Source organism: Lissotriton vulgaris, chromosome 2_1 (genome assembly GCF_964263255.1).
Source record: "Lissotriton vulgaris chromosome 2_1, aLisVul1.2, whole genome shotgun sequence".
NCBI classification, from domain to species: Eukaryota; Metazoa; Chordata; class Amphibia; order Caudata; family Salamandridae; genus Lissotriton; species Lissotriton vulgaris.
In genome coordinates this window covers 1,098,665,261-1,098,680,316 of record NC_141687.1, presented here as the reverse complement: position 1 = coordinate 1,098,680,316, position 15,056 = coordinate 1,098,665,261, and the positions used below count along the sequence as shown (strand labels likewise).

Sequence of the window (15,056 nt, the reverse complement as noted above, 5' to 3'; positions counted from 1 at the left end):
TTAAAACACCAATCAGCAGAGAAATACATTCAAATTAGGCAAGCCTGTTTTTCGTTTTTAAGGGGTTTCAAATGCGAATTTGCTCACTGAAATCTGAAACTGGTGATGAATTTCAGAATGTCATTGAAGGGACATTCCGCACAATCTGATGTGCTTTTAGAGAACTCCTGGTCTGAATACAGAAAGGTTTTATTAAGTAAAATGTTAGACAATACAGAAACGCTGATGAAACAGTGGTATTTGAGTGTTTTTGAACTTCCAAAAAGTCAAAGTAGTAGAAAATCATCCCTCGACAATTAGCGAATATAAAGAGGTGGGTCAGGGAACCAAATTGTGATCTTCCATCATAATTTGAAAAGTGTCCTGACTCCTGATGAACTAAAAAACTCAGTAGCCATAGATGTCAAGTCTACAATTGGCTGTTTTACAAAATATTACTAAATAACATGGAAACAAAAACATACTTTGCTCCCAGGTATTTTCCCAAGTGGGGCCCAGGAGCGTCAAGTAACTCTTCCTGCTGCGCCAATGTAAGAATTAATTCAATAACCTTGACATTCAAAGGTGTTCCAACTTAATAACAATTTGTGGTTTCTACTTTAGAATTCTAAAATAATTTTGACAAAACAACCTTGTTAGACAATTGTTTATGAAAATATTCTATTTATTGACAATCAACATTCAAAAGTGAACCACAATTCCACACACTTCAACTGTAAACCCAGCAAGCCTTAACAAGAACATCACAACATGTTCAGTTGCATCCCCATCTTCCTCCAGGGACTTAAGACTCGTAGTCCATTATTAATACTTGTCGCACTCGAGGTACATCAGAGGTAGACACAATTTGCTCTGCGTGAGCGTGCTTGCCAATGAAGGAGCTACACAGGTTTTCTTATCTTGGCAAGATGACATGTTTTTCACAATGATTACTTTGCTGGTACCAACCCAGCTTATCGTTCACATGTGTAAACAGTCTTTCTTCACTTGATTCACTTTTATAAAACTTCAAAAGGGTGCCCCTCCTGGATGGTGGATATTTTTGGGGCTGAATGTGTTATGATAACCCTGATGGCTTTTAAGTGGCAGCTAATCAGTATTCTACAACGTCAGTGCTCAGCTCTGAACTCCTCTGCGAAGACATTATCGCACCAATCAAATAATACATCTCCGCAATTTTAGTATGTCTTCCCCGCAAAAGATCACTCTATATTTTCCATGTGGATGACCAGTGCTCTATTATGAGGCTCAAATGTGCCCCTCTTTGTAATGATGAAGGAGACTCAAATTACTCCCAAACTGGGTGGACCAGGCCCAAAAAGTGTTCCTCAAAAGACTCGAACACTGTACCCTTGTTAGTGGCAGCACTTCAGGCAGCTTTCCACATTACTCACAAATCCCTGAATTTGGAGTTGCCAGGGTCACCCAACTAGAAAATAGCAATTCACCATAAACTAAAACCTCACTACTCCTAGTGTGAGATCTGATAAATTCAGCTGTGCCTTCTCCACATTACTTTAGGCTCATGTGTCCATTTGCCATAAACTTCCATTGAAAGGCTACAATATCTACTCAGGCTTTCCCTTTTTGTCAACTAAAGCCTATTTTCTGTAGAATGTAGAGCTCTAAACCTTGCTTTTCAACAGCATATTTTCTGTAGAAAGTAGTGCTCTAAACCTTGCCTTTCCACTTGTTGTAAAACTAGCACAATACAAGTTCTGTTTTAAGCTAACATTACTGTATTTTGCGACAGTTATTCCCTTGCTTGTAGCCATTCCTTTTTACCTGACCCCTCCATAATTGGTACTTCATCACACTCTTCCTCCATGCAAATCGCCAAATGCTGATCATGAACACCCAAGAGACAATGTACATAGCCACTCCACCAACTTTCACGAACCAACGTGGTGTGGGTGAAACCAACTCACACCAGAGGAGGTTGGCTCCCACACCAATACGCACACCGGTGAAAAGGGCCACGAACAGAAAGTCCACCAGATCACCGCAGAAGCTGTGGTAGTGACCCATTTCCCGCAGGAACCAGCGAGCCTGCAGGAAGGGGTTTGTGATCTCGCTGCCAAAAAGAACAGCATTGACTTCGGTGGCAGATTCGCCGAGAATCAATGCCATGTTAATCCCCAGAATACTTAGAACGTGATGGACTAGCATCAGGAGCCGTTCGGTCTGAAAATACACGCACCAGCATAAGTCAAAGATGAAATAACCCAGGGTGAGACAGAGAACCTGAACTTGGAGAGCTGTATTGAGAGATCCTGTAAGCAAAGAAATCAAAGTGCGATTATTTAAAGGACAGAGCTAAATTGAACAGCAACAATACTGTGTAAACCATTGTAAATGTTAGCGTTATTCTATTCAAGCAACTAGAGTCATGCAAACAAGAGAGCTGAGCTTATCATTAATGGACATGCAATAGGCACTTAAAACAAGAGGCAAAATACACATTTCCGTGTTAGATGGAGAGCATTAGCTTAGTTAATGGATTAAGCATTTCAAATCATGTACCTTGGAGAAAAAAAGACCTAGACTGTTTTTTTAAACTGGGAAAATTAATCACCTTTCAATATAACATCAAATGAAATTTCAATTTATAGAATCAAAATAACTAGTTTTAAAAGGTGCGGTGTGCAAGTATATTTTAAACATTTCTATTGCTATGAACATTTAGCAGCACAATACAGTGCGGTTATTGGGAAGCTTCACAACAGTATTAGTAGTCTTGCTGGATAATCATACAAATAATACAAGTGCCCAGTGGCGGCCCTCAGCATTTGAGCAAGTACAGCACCAAGGCTGGAATTAGACAACACCTGGGATGCAAGCATTCAAAACCTTTACGAAAAGGTACCGGGTGCCTGGCTAAAACAGCTACTTAGGTTGTGGCGGGCTGTTACAAACAATGGCCTAGTTGGCTATGGCTACTTCTCAATTTGTGGAAATCGAAAAATCAACACAAACAGAAGGTCTCTGAGTAACTGCAGATAGACTTTAAAGATGTGTGGTGGAATATAATCGAAGTGACAATAGTGGTGAAAATTGAATATTCACTCACTCATCCATCTATGCCAGTGGTTCCCAAACTTTTTTGACCTGTGGCTCCCTTGACTAAATTAGCAGTTGGCCGTGGCTCCCCACCATTTTTTTTACCGGTGGGGGGGATGTAAGCCCGACCTCAGGAGTACTTCCAGTTGTCTTCCTTAAATTAATTGGGGCGCTTTTTTATTTTCCAATTGATGACAAGCAGAGGAAGTTATGTTTTGAAGCATTGGTGATCATTAAAGTTTCTCTGGCAGGCCAAATAGGTCAGCTCAACTTACTTACCAGAAAGATGGCTGCACGCCGGGTGATGCAGTGACAGTTGCATGCCATGTCACTGTGCACAGGCAAAGTCAGTCGCCTAGTAAAGTTAGTACAGTAGGGATGGGGCAGTCAGTTGGGTGGCAGACTGGAAGGGCTGGTAAACAGCAAGTAAGATATACTGTCAGTGGGGCCAGGTCAGCGAGCATTGGCAGAGCTATAAGTAGACACACTCCAGGTCACAGGGGCTGAGGCAGGGCAGGACAGTAAGGTTGGGGACAGAACACGATGAATGGCAGAAGACAGGGCTGCGTAAGATCCAGCCAGCTCAGTGGGGCTGGGTTAGAGCCAATCTCATGGCAGGAAGAATAGACGGGCAAGAGGTAGTTTTGTAGCATGCTGGTATGGATAAGGTAGAGTCAGTTGCACAAGGTGGAGGTGGTAGTAGACCCAGTTACATCCCAGGTCAGTGTGTGGCACAGGACATGAATGACTTTGAATTGACCACACGGGTGCCCACTGCCAGTCCCTGCCCTGGTGCCTTTTATCACATAGGTCTGCTGCCCCCACGCCTAACAGCCCACTCCTGCTTCAAAGCTGCTGTCTGTCATAATTGATGTGGCACTAGCAGCTTCTTCCTGAGTACATACTTCGGAGATGTCTCTGAGAAATACTGCTTTTGGTGCAAATTGTCTTTTCATTTTCGAGCCAGCTGTGAATTGATTCTAAAACTTGCATTACTTTTTTATTCAGAAACGTTTTTCAGGAAATAGACGGTGAGTGATAACAATGTCCCTTAAATTGTGTTCAGGGGTAACAAGCTTGTTTTGCCACTTAATAAATCCATTTGTCAACCTTATCTTTATTGAAGGACTGGCTATAAACTCGTGCCTTGCAGACTGCACGCACCCTTTCGCAGAAAGTGCCTAGTTACGTTCACTGGACTGTAACGTGAGTTTGCCCACTGGAATTTCTGATTTATAAAATCAGGCACGGTGTTTCTTCAACTTCCCACAAAGTGTGTGAACAGCAGCCAGGATATAATTATACATGGCTGTATTTTACATTTACAAGTTGTAGCTATATTTGAAATCACCTTGTTCTGCGAGGGGCCTACTACATGTTCATGAAGTCAGATGCTGTCCTGTTTTCCGACGAGACTGCAGGGGCCACTGCACATTTATAACTTGTCCCTTTCAAACTCAACTTCTCAAAATAAACCAAATAAATGAGTGAGCAGTGACTTCTCCGTATGTTGCGGCTGGAATAAGCTTCATCCTGCATTCAAGCCCTGCTAAGGTGTCAAAAGACGCATAATATTTTACTGCCTACACATGCCCAAATGCTATCTTTCCCACATCGTGCGCGGCGCCCCAGGCTACTCAAAACGGTGCACCGGGGCGACGCGGCGCACAGTTCGGGAACTACTGCTTTAACCCCTTACACACCTCCTTTATGCAGTTAGCTACCTGTCCTGTATGTATGTGCAAGAGCATCATGTAATGTTCCTTCTGCTACCGTCACATGTGCTTTACTTATACTGTGTGTTAGGGAAGGTTGCGCTGCTGCTCTTCATGTTGCACCTTTATGTTGTGAAGCTTGCTATAAAAATTTCCACTACACATAATACAAAACACTTTGCATTACCTCTTCGTCCTGTCTTCCTCGCCACAGTAATTACCCATGAGCCTCCGGCTCCACACAGAACTCCAAGCATTAAAAACAGCGCTCTTGTCTCCCTCTCCCTCCTCCAAGATGGCCCCCAGTGGCTCCAGCCAATCCTATAAAGGGATACAGAGACCTCAACTCGACCTGTTCTTTTTTTCTGCACTTCTCCAAGTGCTGGGTTCCCTGCTGGTCAGGTGAGTGGGACTGGGGTCTTGCTTGAGCAACCCCTTCGGTCCTTTGGTATCTGGTTGGGGGAAAGTAGTGTTTGTTCTGTTATTACTGTGTATGTTCATGGCGTTTTTATTTGATGTGTTTCAATTGTAAAAAACGTTCCCCCTTCTGCCTCCGAGCCTCGTGTCCTGCTTAGCGGACTTTCGTGGCGTTTGTTTGCGGCTGTATTTGTGTTTCTACCGTTGGGCGGGACGCCTTGAGTCCTGCTCTGCCGCTTCTTCATTTTTTATCTTCCTTGCTGGCCGCGCGTCCTGCTGAGCGGACGTTGCGCAGCCGGGTGCGCTGTCAATGGGGGCCGGAGGCTTCCGTTCGCTTTCCTTACCTACTGCCGGTTTGAGCGTATGCCTGTGTTTGCTGCCTCTTCGTCTTGTGTCTACTACGGTAGGGGCACATTCAGGGCTCTGTTTGGCACGCGACGGTCTGAGACCGTTTTTGAGTGTGCGCGCGGCTCTTCCGGCTGATTTTATCGGTTGCCTAGCAACCTCAGGACCTTTTTTTTACCAGGCGGGTTATTCTACTCATTGCCTGTGTTTGTTTTTGCACTCGTTCGCAAGTGTGGGTGTCAACTGTAATTGGTGATCCTGGTTCATTGAAATCAGGGATGCACCTTCTATGGAGTTTTTACAGCTGATGATCAATTCTGCTGAGTCTGCAGCGTTACATGGTCAGGTGCCTGTTCCTCCTAAGGAGGCGAAGGTTGATGGTGCTGCTGCGGATGATTCTGACATTGAAGATGAAGTTGATGTCGGGGGTCGCTTTGTGCAGGTGCAGACCTTGAGGAGGTGCTGGGTCACATTTGTGGGAACTTGGTGTTTCCGGCTTCTGTTGTACCTCTGGAGGACGATCTGTTTTCACTGTATCAGCGTCCTGAGCCTGATTCTTTGCCTCTACGTTCTTCTGTATTGATCTTGGAGAATGGATGGGAAGATGTGGGCAAGGGTTCCTTTCCGCGTTTTTTGAGTAAGAGGTACCCGCTGCAGGATTTTTCTGTGAAATACCCTTCCTCGTGAAGGTTGACTCTTTGTTGGTCGGCATGTCTTCTCATGGGGCTGTTGTTTCAGAGGATTCTTCTCCTGCTGACCCAGTTGCCCGTAAAGTGGATGGTGCGGTGAAATGCACTTTTTTGGCTGCAAATTTTTCTATCAGGGCTGCTGCCTGTTCATCTTACACTATCTGGTCCTTGCTTAGGGATTCTTCAGTCTCTGTCGGAATTGATAGACCAGGGGGTGGATGTTTCTTCTATCCTGGCTATGATGGAGCAACAGGTCCGCCTGTTTTCAGATGTCTCTTTTTTTCTTTGGAGTCGACGGCTTCAGCGGCTGGGTCTTCTGTGGCTGCGAGGCATCGGTTGTGGCTCCGTTCATGGAAGACTGATGCTGCGCAGAAAAGCCTGCTGTTGGTGATCCCCTTTTCTGGGGTTAGGCTTTTTGGTTCACCTCTGGACGTGATGGTGAGGAAGACAGCGGGAGACCGTATACTGCTTGCTCCTGAACGGCCTGGCAGCTTCCGTGCCTTTGGTTCACAGAGGGCTTTTGGTCCTTCTAGGAGGGGTCGGGCTGGTCGACCCTTTCGTGGAAGGGGGCGTGGCCGGGGTGCTCCTTCCTTTGATAAGTCCCGGTTATCCGGTGCATCTGCCTCCTCTGCTCCTGCTTCCAAATCATGACTGGATCGCTCCTGGTGTAGGTCCGGTTGGGGGTCGCCTCACTTGCTTCATGGACTCTTGGCGAGTACCTGTGTCGGACCGAAGGGTTCTTCAGGTGGTTTCGGATGGTTTGCTCCTTGGGTTTGCCCAGACTCCCCCTGCCTGTTTCAAGGCCACTCCTTGTCCCAGGGATTCTCTGTAGGGGTTGGCACTTCTGGAAGGCATAGATTCCCTGGTGGCCAAAATTGAGGTGATTCCTGTGCCCGACGGTCAGTTCGGGTTGGGCGTGTATTCCATCCTGTTTCTGGTGTCCGAGCGCACCGGGGATCTTCGACCTGTACTGGACCTGAAGTGGGTCGATACTTTCATCCCTCAACAGAAATTCTATGTGGTTTCGCTTCAATTGATCCTTCCTCTGGTGTCTCAGGGCGTTTTTCCTTGCTTCCATTGACTTGAGGGATGCTTATCTGCATATCCCTGTTCGTCCCGACTCTCAGCGGTTTCTCGGATTTTGAGTCCTGGGTCGTCATTACCAATTCCAGGTATTACCATTTGGGCTCTGCTCTGCTCCCAGGGTCTTTGATGAGGTTCTGGCTCCTCTTATTGGACATTTACATGGGGAGGGCATTAGTGTTTTTCCTTATCTGGACAACATTTTTATTTCTGCTTCTTCTTTTTCTAAGGCGGACTTGCATGTCCAGAGAGTGTGCCATGTCCTGGAGCGTCACGGGTTCCTGGTGTACATCCTTAGAAGGCGTGACATGGGTGTTTCCTTTGGTTGCCTGGCAACCTCCAGCCTTTTTTACCGGTCGAGGATTTCTGAACATTATACAGGTTCAGGGACTGATGTCTGCATCCTTGTTGACCGTACTATGGGCTTGCCTTCACATGTATCCGGTGGTGTCCCTCGTTTTTGTTGCATTGGGACCCCTGTTCCCTGGATGTGTGTGTTTTGATACCTGTGTCCGCTGATGTTCGAGTGGTCCTGGTTTGGTGGTTGGACGAGGGTCTTCTGTCCAGGGGCCGCCCATTTCTGGTTGTTCCCACTCGGGTTCTCACTACCGTTGCGGGCCTGCTGGGGTGGGCGCTACTCTGGGGGATTCAACGACTCGGGGTATTTGGCCTCGGTCTGTATTGTCTTGTTCTTCCAACTACAAGGGGCTAATGGCCGTCCTTTTGGGTCTGTTGGCCTTTTTCGGATGTTCTTCTGGTTCACCATGTGCAAATCCGGACGGATATTCAGGTGGTGTTGTCCTATGTCGACCATCAAGAAGGGTGTGGGGTTCGTTCCCTCAGTTGCATCGGCCGTCGGATTTGTTGTTGGGCAGAGTTGATCCTGGCGTCCCTGTCTACGGTTTACCTGCCGGGTCCGGAGGACACTGTGGCGGATTGTCTGAGCCAGGTGTTTCCTTCCATGGGGTCTTTGACCCTCACATGATTGGTGTTCGGGAGGTTACGGAGGATGTCTGGTTCTCCGATTGTGGACCTGTTTGCTTCCCAGTACAATGCCAAGATCCGCTGCTTTTGCATGATTATGCCTTGCCGGGATGCCTGGTTAGTGGGCGTTCTGTCGTTCCTTTGGCCAGAGGGTCTGTTGTATGCCTTTCCCCCTGTTCCCCTGATTCCGAAGTCTTGCAGAAGCTCAAGAGGGAGAGGTCGTATGTCCTTCTGTTTGCTCCAGGTTGGATACGTCGCCCTTGGTGTCCCCTATTGCTGGAATTGGATGTGTCTCCGGGCTGGACGTTACCGTTCGTGCCTTATCCTCTGTTGGGTCCTCTTCTACCTCTGCCTGTGTTCCGGTCCCTGGGTCTGCGGGCCTGGCTCTTGAGAGGGGATCGCGGGTGCATGCAGGTTGTTTTTTTGCGGTTGCTGACGTCATTCGGCAATCTCGGAAGCCTTCTACTCTTAAGTCCTACGCTGAGCATTGGGATACCTTTGCCTCTTGGTGTGTGTGTCACGAGCTGTCGTTGGATTCTTTGGACCCTGCTCGTATTCCGGATTTTTTTAATGTTGGTTTCCTTTTGGGCTTGGCCGTTTCCACTCTCAGGGCTCAATGGGCCGCCTTTTGGGCATTTCATGTCCTGCCTTTGGTTCAAATCTCCTTTGGTGGCTCGACTTTTTAAGTCGCTTTCTTTGCAAGTCCCCGTCCTGTCTTATGTTCTCCTCCTTGGGACCTTTCTTTGGTGTTGCGTTCCTTGCAGTCGGCTCCTTTCGAGCCTTTGGGGTCGGTGGGCCTGAAGATCTTGGCACTCAATGTGGTGTTTCTTGTGGCTATTGCATCTGCCAGGCGTATTGGTGAGCTGGGTGCCTTCCTGCGGTCTGCTCCATTTTTGGTCGTTTTGTCTGGTCATGTGGTATTGCGGCCTCATCCTACATTTGTTCCTAAGGTGGATTCTTATTTTCACTGTTCTGCTGAAGTGGTTCTTCCGATTCTTTGTCCTGGTCCTTCCTCGGCTGAGGATTGCCTTCTCCACCTGTTGGATGTGCGTCGTGCATTGTTGGTTTATTTGTCACGCAATTCTTCCTTTTGTAAGGTTGACAATTTATTTGTCAATTTTGGTTTGTCTCATCAGGGCCTGAAGCCCTCCCTGTCCCCTGTCAGTCGTTGGATTGAGGAGGCCATACTGTTGGCTTATGGTTCTGTTTCTGACCTTCCCCCTCTTCCGGTTCAGGGTCCGTCCACCAGATCTGTTTCTGTATCGTGGGCCTCTTTTACGGGGGTGTCCATGGAGGATGTTTGCCGGGCTGCAGCTTGGTCGTCCAAGCATACTTTCATGTCCCATTGTCGCCTTCAGATTGGGGGTGGGGGTTCCGTTTCCTTTGCCTCTTCTGCGCTGTCGGCTGGGATTCCTTGAGGTGTATGTTTCTGTGGAATTTTTGTACCTCTTGTGATTGAAATATGTTTCTCTGCATGATTTCTGTGGAGTGTTTTCCTTGCATGAAGCTGATTGCTTTGGTATCGGCTCATGGGTAATTACTGTGGCGAGGAAGACAGGACGAGGAGGTAATGCCCCGGTTACTTACCGGTAATCTTCATTACTCAGAGTCCATGTCTTCCTCGCCACAGTATAGTTTCCCTTCCCTCCCGGCCCTGGTGGTGGCTTCATGTCTGCCGCTTGGTTTTTCAGGTCGAGTGGAGGTCTCTGTATCCCTTTATGGGATTGGCTGGAGCCACTGGGGACCATCTTGGAGGAGGGAGAGGGAGACTAGAGCGCTGTTTTTTATGCTTGGAGTTCTGTGTGGAGCCGGAGGCTCATGGGTAATTACTGTGGCACGGTAGACATGGACTCGGAGTAATGAAGATTACCGGTAAGTAACCGGGGCATTACCAGTGCTGTTTTCAGTGAATGGTGCCAATGAAAGAGAATCCTCTTAAAATGTGTGAGCAGAGATTAAGTTTAGTTTTACAAGTGAAACGAGCAGTTTTTGGAATGAACTAGAGAACTTCGTAAAATGTTAAAACATTGCTGACAAGTGCCACTATGTCATGTATAACAGATTCAGCCAATTCTTGCAGTTTAGCCAAGAGCACTTTGCACAGTTGGACTTTTCAACTCATAATGAAAGTATTAAAAGGAAATCTACAAGCTGAACAATGCAACATGCTATTGGCTGAGAACTCAGGACTAGCTGATAGTATCATAAAGTTCCACTTGGTAGACTTGTGAAATGTAAAATAAAATTGAGTTCCCCACGTTCTGCCTTCTTTTCTTATAGGCAATCATGAGTTAAACAGCCCATAGATAAAAGTGAAGAGATAGCCTTTCAAAAGCAAGCATCTCGTTGCTAATGAGCGAACATTAACAGTCCTTGGAAGACAGACACGATAAAAAGACAGAATTTATTATCACAAAGTGAGGAGCAGCAGCTGGAAGTGTCTTAAGAGATGCTAAGAAAGGAAAAACATTGTTCTGGCAGCTGTCTTCCAAAACCCAAGCTAGGATTTTCCGCTAGTGTGACTCAGGTGGTGCACCTGCAACACCACTAAGGTACAATGAACCGCAATCTCCTTGTTTAAAATTTGATAAGAATACATCCAAGAAACAGGACCAAAAAAAGTGGCAATCAGATAAAAGGAAACCTGCAGGTTTACATCAGTGATATACTAGCCTAAAACTCACCCGGATGGGTAAATGGCCAGGGTCCATCGATAAAACCAACATAGGCAGAGAGAGAGATGATAAGAAACCCATGGATCACTGTCACTATTCTACAGTTCCATTCGTAACTCCGATTCTTGTTTAGATGGCAAAAGGATGCATACAGAGAGAACCAGCCGATGAAACTGCAGGCGACCAGAAGCAGGGGCGACACCATCCTGAAGAGAGAGGTGCAGGTTGGGAGGGAAAAGAAAGCACAAGCGATAGTAGCAGAACAAATTCAAAGTAATCAACGAATGATCTTCTGGGCACGAGACTGCACGTCACATCCCTAGGAGGATCAATACTAATGAATAATGTACACACAAACAAACATCAGGTTGTTTTGACCACAGCACTCTGACAACCATCTTATACAGTAATAAACACTGAAAATCAATATATTGGTTGCTCCAGTGTTGTATTAAATATCCTATCTTCCACTCCCTTGTCTTAACATATATTGGTTTCAGCCAACTGCCAGTGAGGATTTGAACGTCTACCTCACAAAACCCAACACACTACAGCTCCATTTGTACACTGCCTCAAACATGAGGCACTGAAGCTCCTTTGCAGATTGGTAGCATTGTTCTCCATGGGAGTGATATGGACGGATGCATGTCTGTCATTAGGCTAGATGGGCAGTGCTTTGATGCGGTGAGCAAGGGCCGAAATCTTGCTATTACCATGTTTTGATACTGCACCTCTGTATGAATTTGAAGCAAGGGGTGAGAGATTGGATAAGTAAGCATAATACACACCTGTATGGATGGACAGAAGGACAGCGTGGCTTTCACAAATCATCAGTCCTTCCCTCTAATCCCATAGATTATAAATCCCATTGCTCTAGGGCCATCTCAATATATTTTTACTCAACAGGCAATACACTTTTTGCACCCTTCCTCTTCTTTATTCCATTTGTGCAGCTTTGAGTTTGCTGCATAACAATGTATGTCCAAATGCCAGTTTGGCCCCCATAAAGGGGTGCCATGAGAAAATACCTGTTTTAAGTGGCCCTACATACTTCTCCCATCTGTACTCATGCACCACTTATCTCTCCGACTTAGAGTATCTCAGCCACACAACATTCAGTCAAATCTTTATTCTGGTAATCCCTACTTCACTGTCCCACCCCACAGTATCAAATTAAAGCTGCTATTGCATACACCCACTAATCCTAATTACTAATCTAACTGTAATCCAGAGACCCAATCATCCATTTCCACTCTCTCGTACCACAATTGTTACGTTGTGGCCTCAGGTCTGATTTCGAGAAATTGGTATGGGTCAGAGGCAACTCCTGGCCAAAATGAAATACTAATTTTTCTAGTAATAGATAACACTGGTCGTATGTGACTCTTGGCCTATATAAAGTTTACCACAACACTGGTCTATCTAGAATAAATGTGCAGTCTGACTGGGGCCCCAATAACTCCAGTTATTTATAGGTATGAGACAAAGCGAAAATGTGGTTCAAAACAACATATATATTTTTTTAAATTTGAAAATGCAAAGACATTTTGCCAAACTCTAGAAATACCAAAGGTGGACACAACACTGTATCTTATTGGACATTGTGTGTTAAAGTCTCAAACTTCAGAGAGAAAACCTAATGCTTTCAGGGTAAAGTTGTCTTTGTTATCTTTCTTTAATGTAATAGGATTAACATATGGCAACAATAATTTGTAAACCCTAACAAACAGGGCTGGAAAGAGGGCCTGTGATGACACAGAGAGAGGTTGCCAATCCTACAAAAACCTTGCATGTTAGTAGTATGTCTATATCACGAATCCCAAAATAACCTTGTTTGTATGTAGCACTTCTACAGCACGAACCCCCCCCCCCCCCCGAAAAACCTTGTTTGTATATAAAATGTCAATGCCTATAACCGGGGTACTCAAAGTATGGCCCGATGTGGGGCATGCGGCCCTCCTGAACTTCACTTGTAGCCCCCAGCTGAATCTGTACTTGGCTGCTGTTTACTTTAAAAAGCACTAACATTAAAAAATAAGTTAAAATAACGGGAAAGTGTTTACAGGCTAATTGAAGTAAATAAAAAAATGAGTGTAGAAATATTTATCCCTCCTCACACCCTGACAACAGTGCCAATAGTGAACTAAGACGCAAGTCAGTTGCTAAGAGGACGCCTCTGGGTGGTCAGGGTTGTTATTATACATGGGTATTATAGTTTATTAACTCAAACACATGAGGTCTATAAAGCATATATCCCGAACTCATGTATTTCAAGGTGCTCTTATTTGCCATAATGAAGAAAAAGGAGGTAAGGTGAAATTAGGCAGTTGCCTAGGATCAAATAGCTGGATCAAGTGGAAAAGCCGGGATTGATCCTATATTTTCTGGTTACTTCCTTTTGTCTTGCAAGGTAAAAACAGCAAGCAGAAAGGCTTACCCCAAGGTGCAGTAGAGGGATAGCAGTTCAGATACAGAATAGCACAGTATTGTCAAATCTAGGACTCTACTCTAGAGACTTTGAACTTACTTTAGAAGGCAGTAAAGAAAGAAACCCTGAAAATAATTACATGACTCATAGACAAAATGTGGATTTGTAAAGCGCATGTTTACCCAAGTGTATCTTGGCGTTTAATAGAAGATGTTTATTGTTACCCAACTCAAGGGCACTCATTGTATCGGCCTCAGAAGGATGATAGGCTGAGTGGCCCCACCGAGATTTGAACCAGTGACCATGAGGTCTAACACAGACCCCTACAGAGGACATTTTAGTCCACTAATCCAGCTGACTACATGTATGTGATTTGCTTTCCTATGCCCACTTTAACCCCTCACAAACTTCCACCCACCGTGCTGCCATTATTGCGGCCATCGGGCACACCACAGACCATGGTCTGAAGCCCCTGGGCAAATGTTTGTGAGTACCCATGGCTTATAACAAGTCATTTTCAGTGCACCCTGCACCACGTCCCAGACCCAAGGAGCATAACTATTCTACCTGCGTTATCCATCACCTCCCCACCACCACGAGCTTCTGACAGTAAGTTAGTACTCACTGATCTCGTCGTCGAATATATTCCTTCTCCCAGAGTAGGTGATAGAATAGCAAATTACCTAACCTCAACTGCACAGATTTAAAATATCCTATCTGTGAACTACACAAAAGACATAAATACGGCCTGACAGGCAACGGTCACGTACATTGTATTGAAAACAAGGGTTTACTCTTTTAGACTTCATAGCAAACCGAGAGCAAACGCTGGCTTGCGGAGACCCCCTTTATTAAGCAATAAATCGTTAAAACACGCTTCCACACTGCGGGAATAGGTGTCCAGTCAAAATAAGTCTCGGGCCGGGAGCAGGAGGCAAAGACCGGCAGACGCCAGATCAGGCTTTATTCTGATTGTTGCCTTGCTCCGGGCGCAATGGGTGGGCAAATCAGCGGGGCGTATATATATCCCAGAGGCCCACACTGGGCCTGTCCGGCACAATGTGGTTGAGAAAGCTAGGTCGGGACATCTCGTCCAGTGCACAGAACCCAGTAGAGGACACCGCTAGCTCAGAATGTACCTGCTAAATTAGCTGCACCCTCTTTCCGGCCCGCACCCTTCGTCACCAGCGCGTCGCTTCCTGTGGAATCCTCCTACAGGTTCGCATCATCAAAGGCTGTGATTGGCGGAAACTACGCTTGCACGGCTGCCTTCTAGTTAAAACACGCCCATCAATTCTCTGATTGGTTCGTGTCCGCTGGAGGATTTCTTTGTAATGAGCTCAATGATTACATTATTGCTTTACACAGCTTCGACATAAATAGGCTCTGTGTTGCTCGATTCGCGCGCCAGGCCAGACTAGAATTTGAGTCCTGCCGAAAATTAGAAAGGCAGACGCAGGCAGGGTTACAAAGCTGCATAGCTGGCATGGCGCTCTCTACCCCTTTTGTTTTATTTCCCCGTTAACTCTGTAACTATGTGATATATACTTTTCCAGCCTAATCGCTAGTAAAATGTAATCCTGAGCAAATCTACTATTTGTCTATATATCGAGAGAGATATAACTCTAGTATATGTAGTAGACCCTTGTACTCAGTACCA

General features: G+C 45.8%; 1 protein-coding gene across 1 annotated transcript; it reads right to left on the bottom strand.

The window, feature by feature from the left end:
- Nucleotides 1-643: 643 nt before the first annotated feature.
- On the bottom strand, nt 644-14,634 carry TLCD5 (TLC domain containing 5). Its single transcript, XM_086958781.1, has 3 exons — nt 14,536-14,634; nt 10,978-11,174; nt 644-2,273 (listed from the first exon to the last, which is right to left on the bottom strand). Exons 2-3 carry the CDS (start codon nt 11,171-11,173, stop codon nt 1,735-1,737), a joined length of 735 nt encoding a protein of 244 aa, XP_086814907.1. The 5' UTR covers nt 11,174; nt 14,536-14,634; the 3' UTR covers nt 644-1,734.
- Nucleotides 14,635-15,056: the final 422 nt, after the last annotated feature.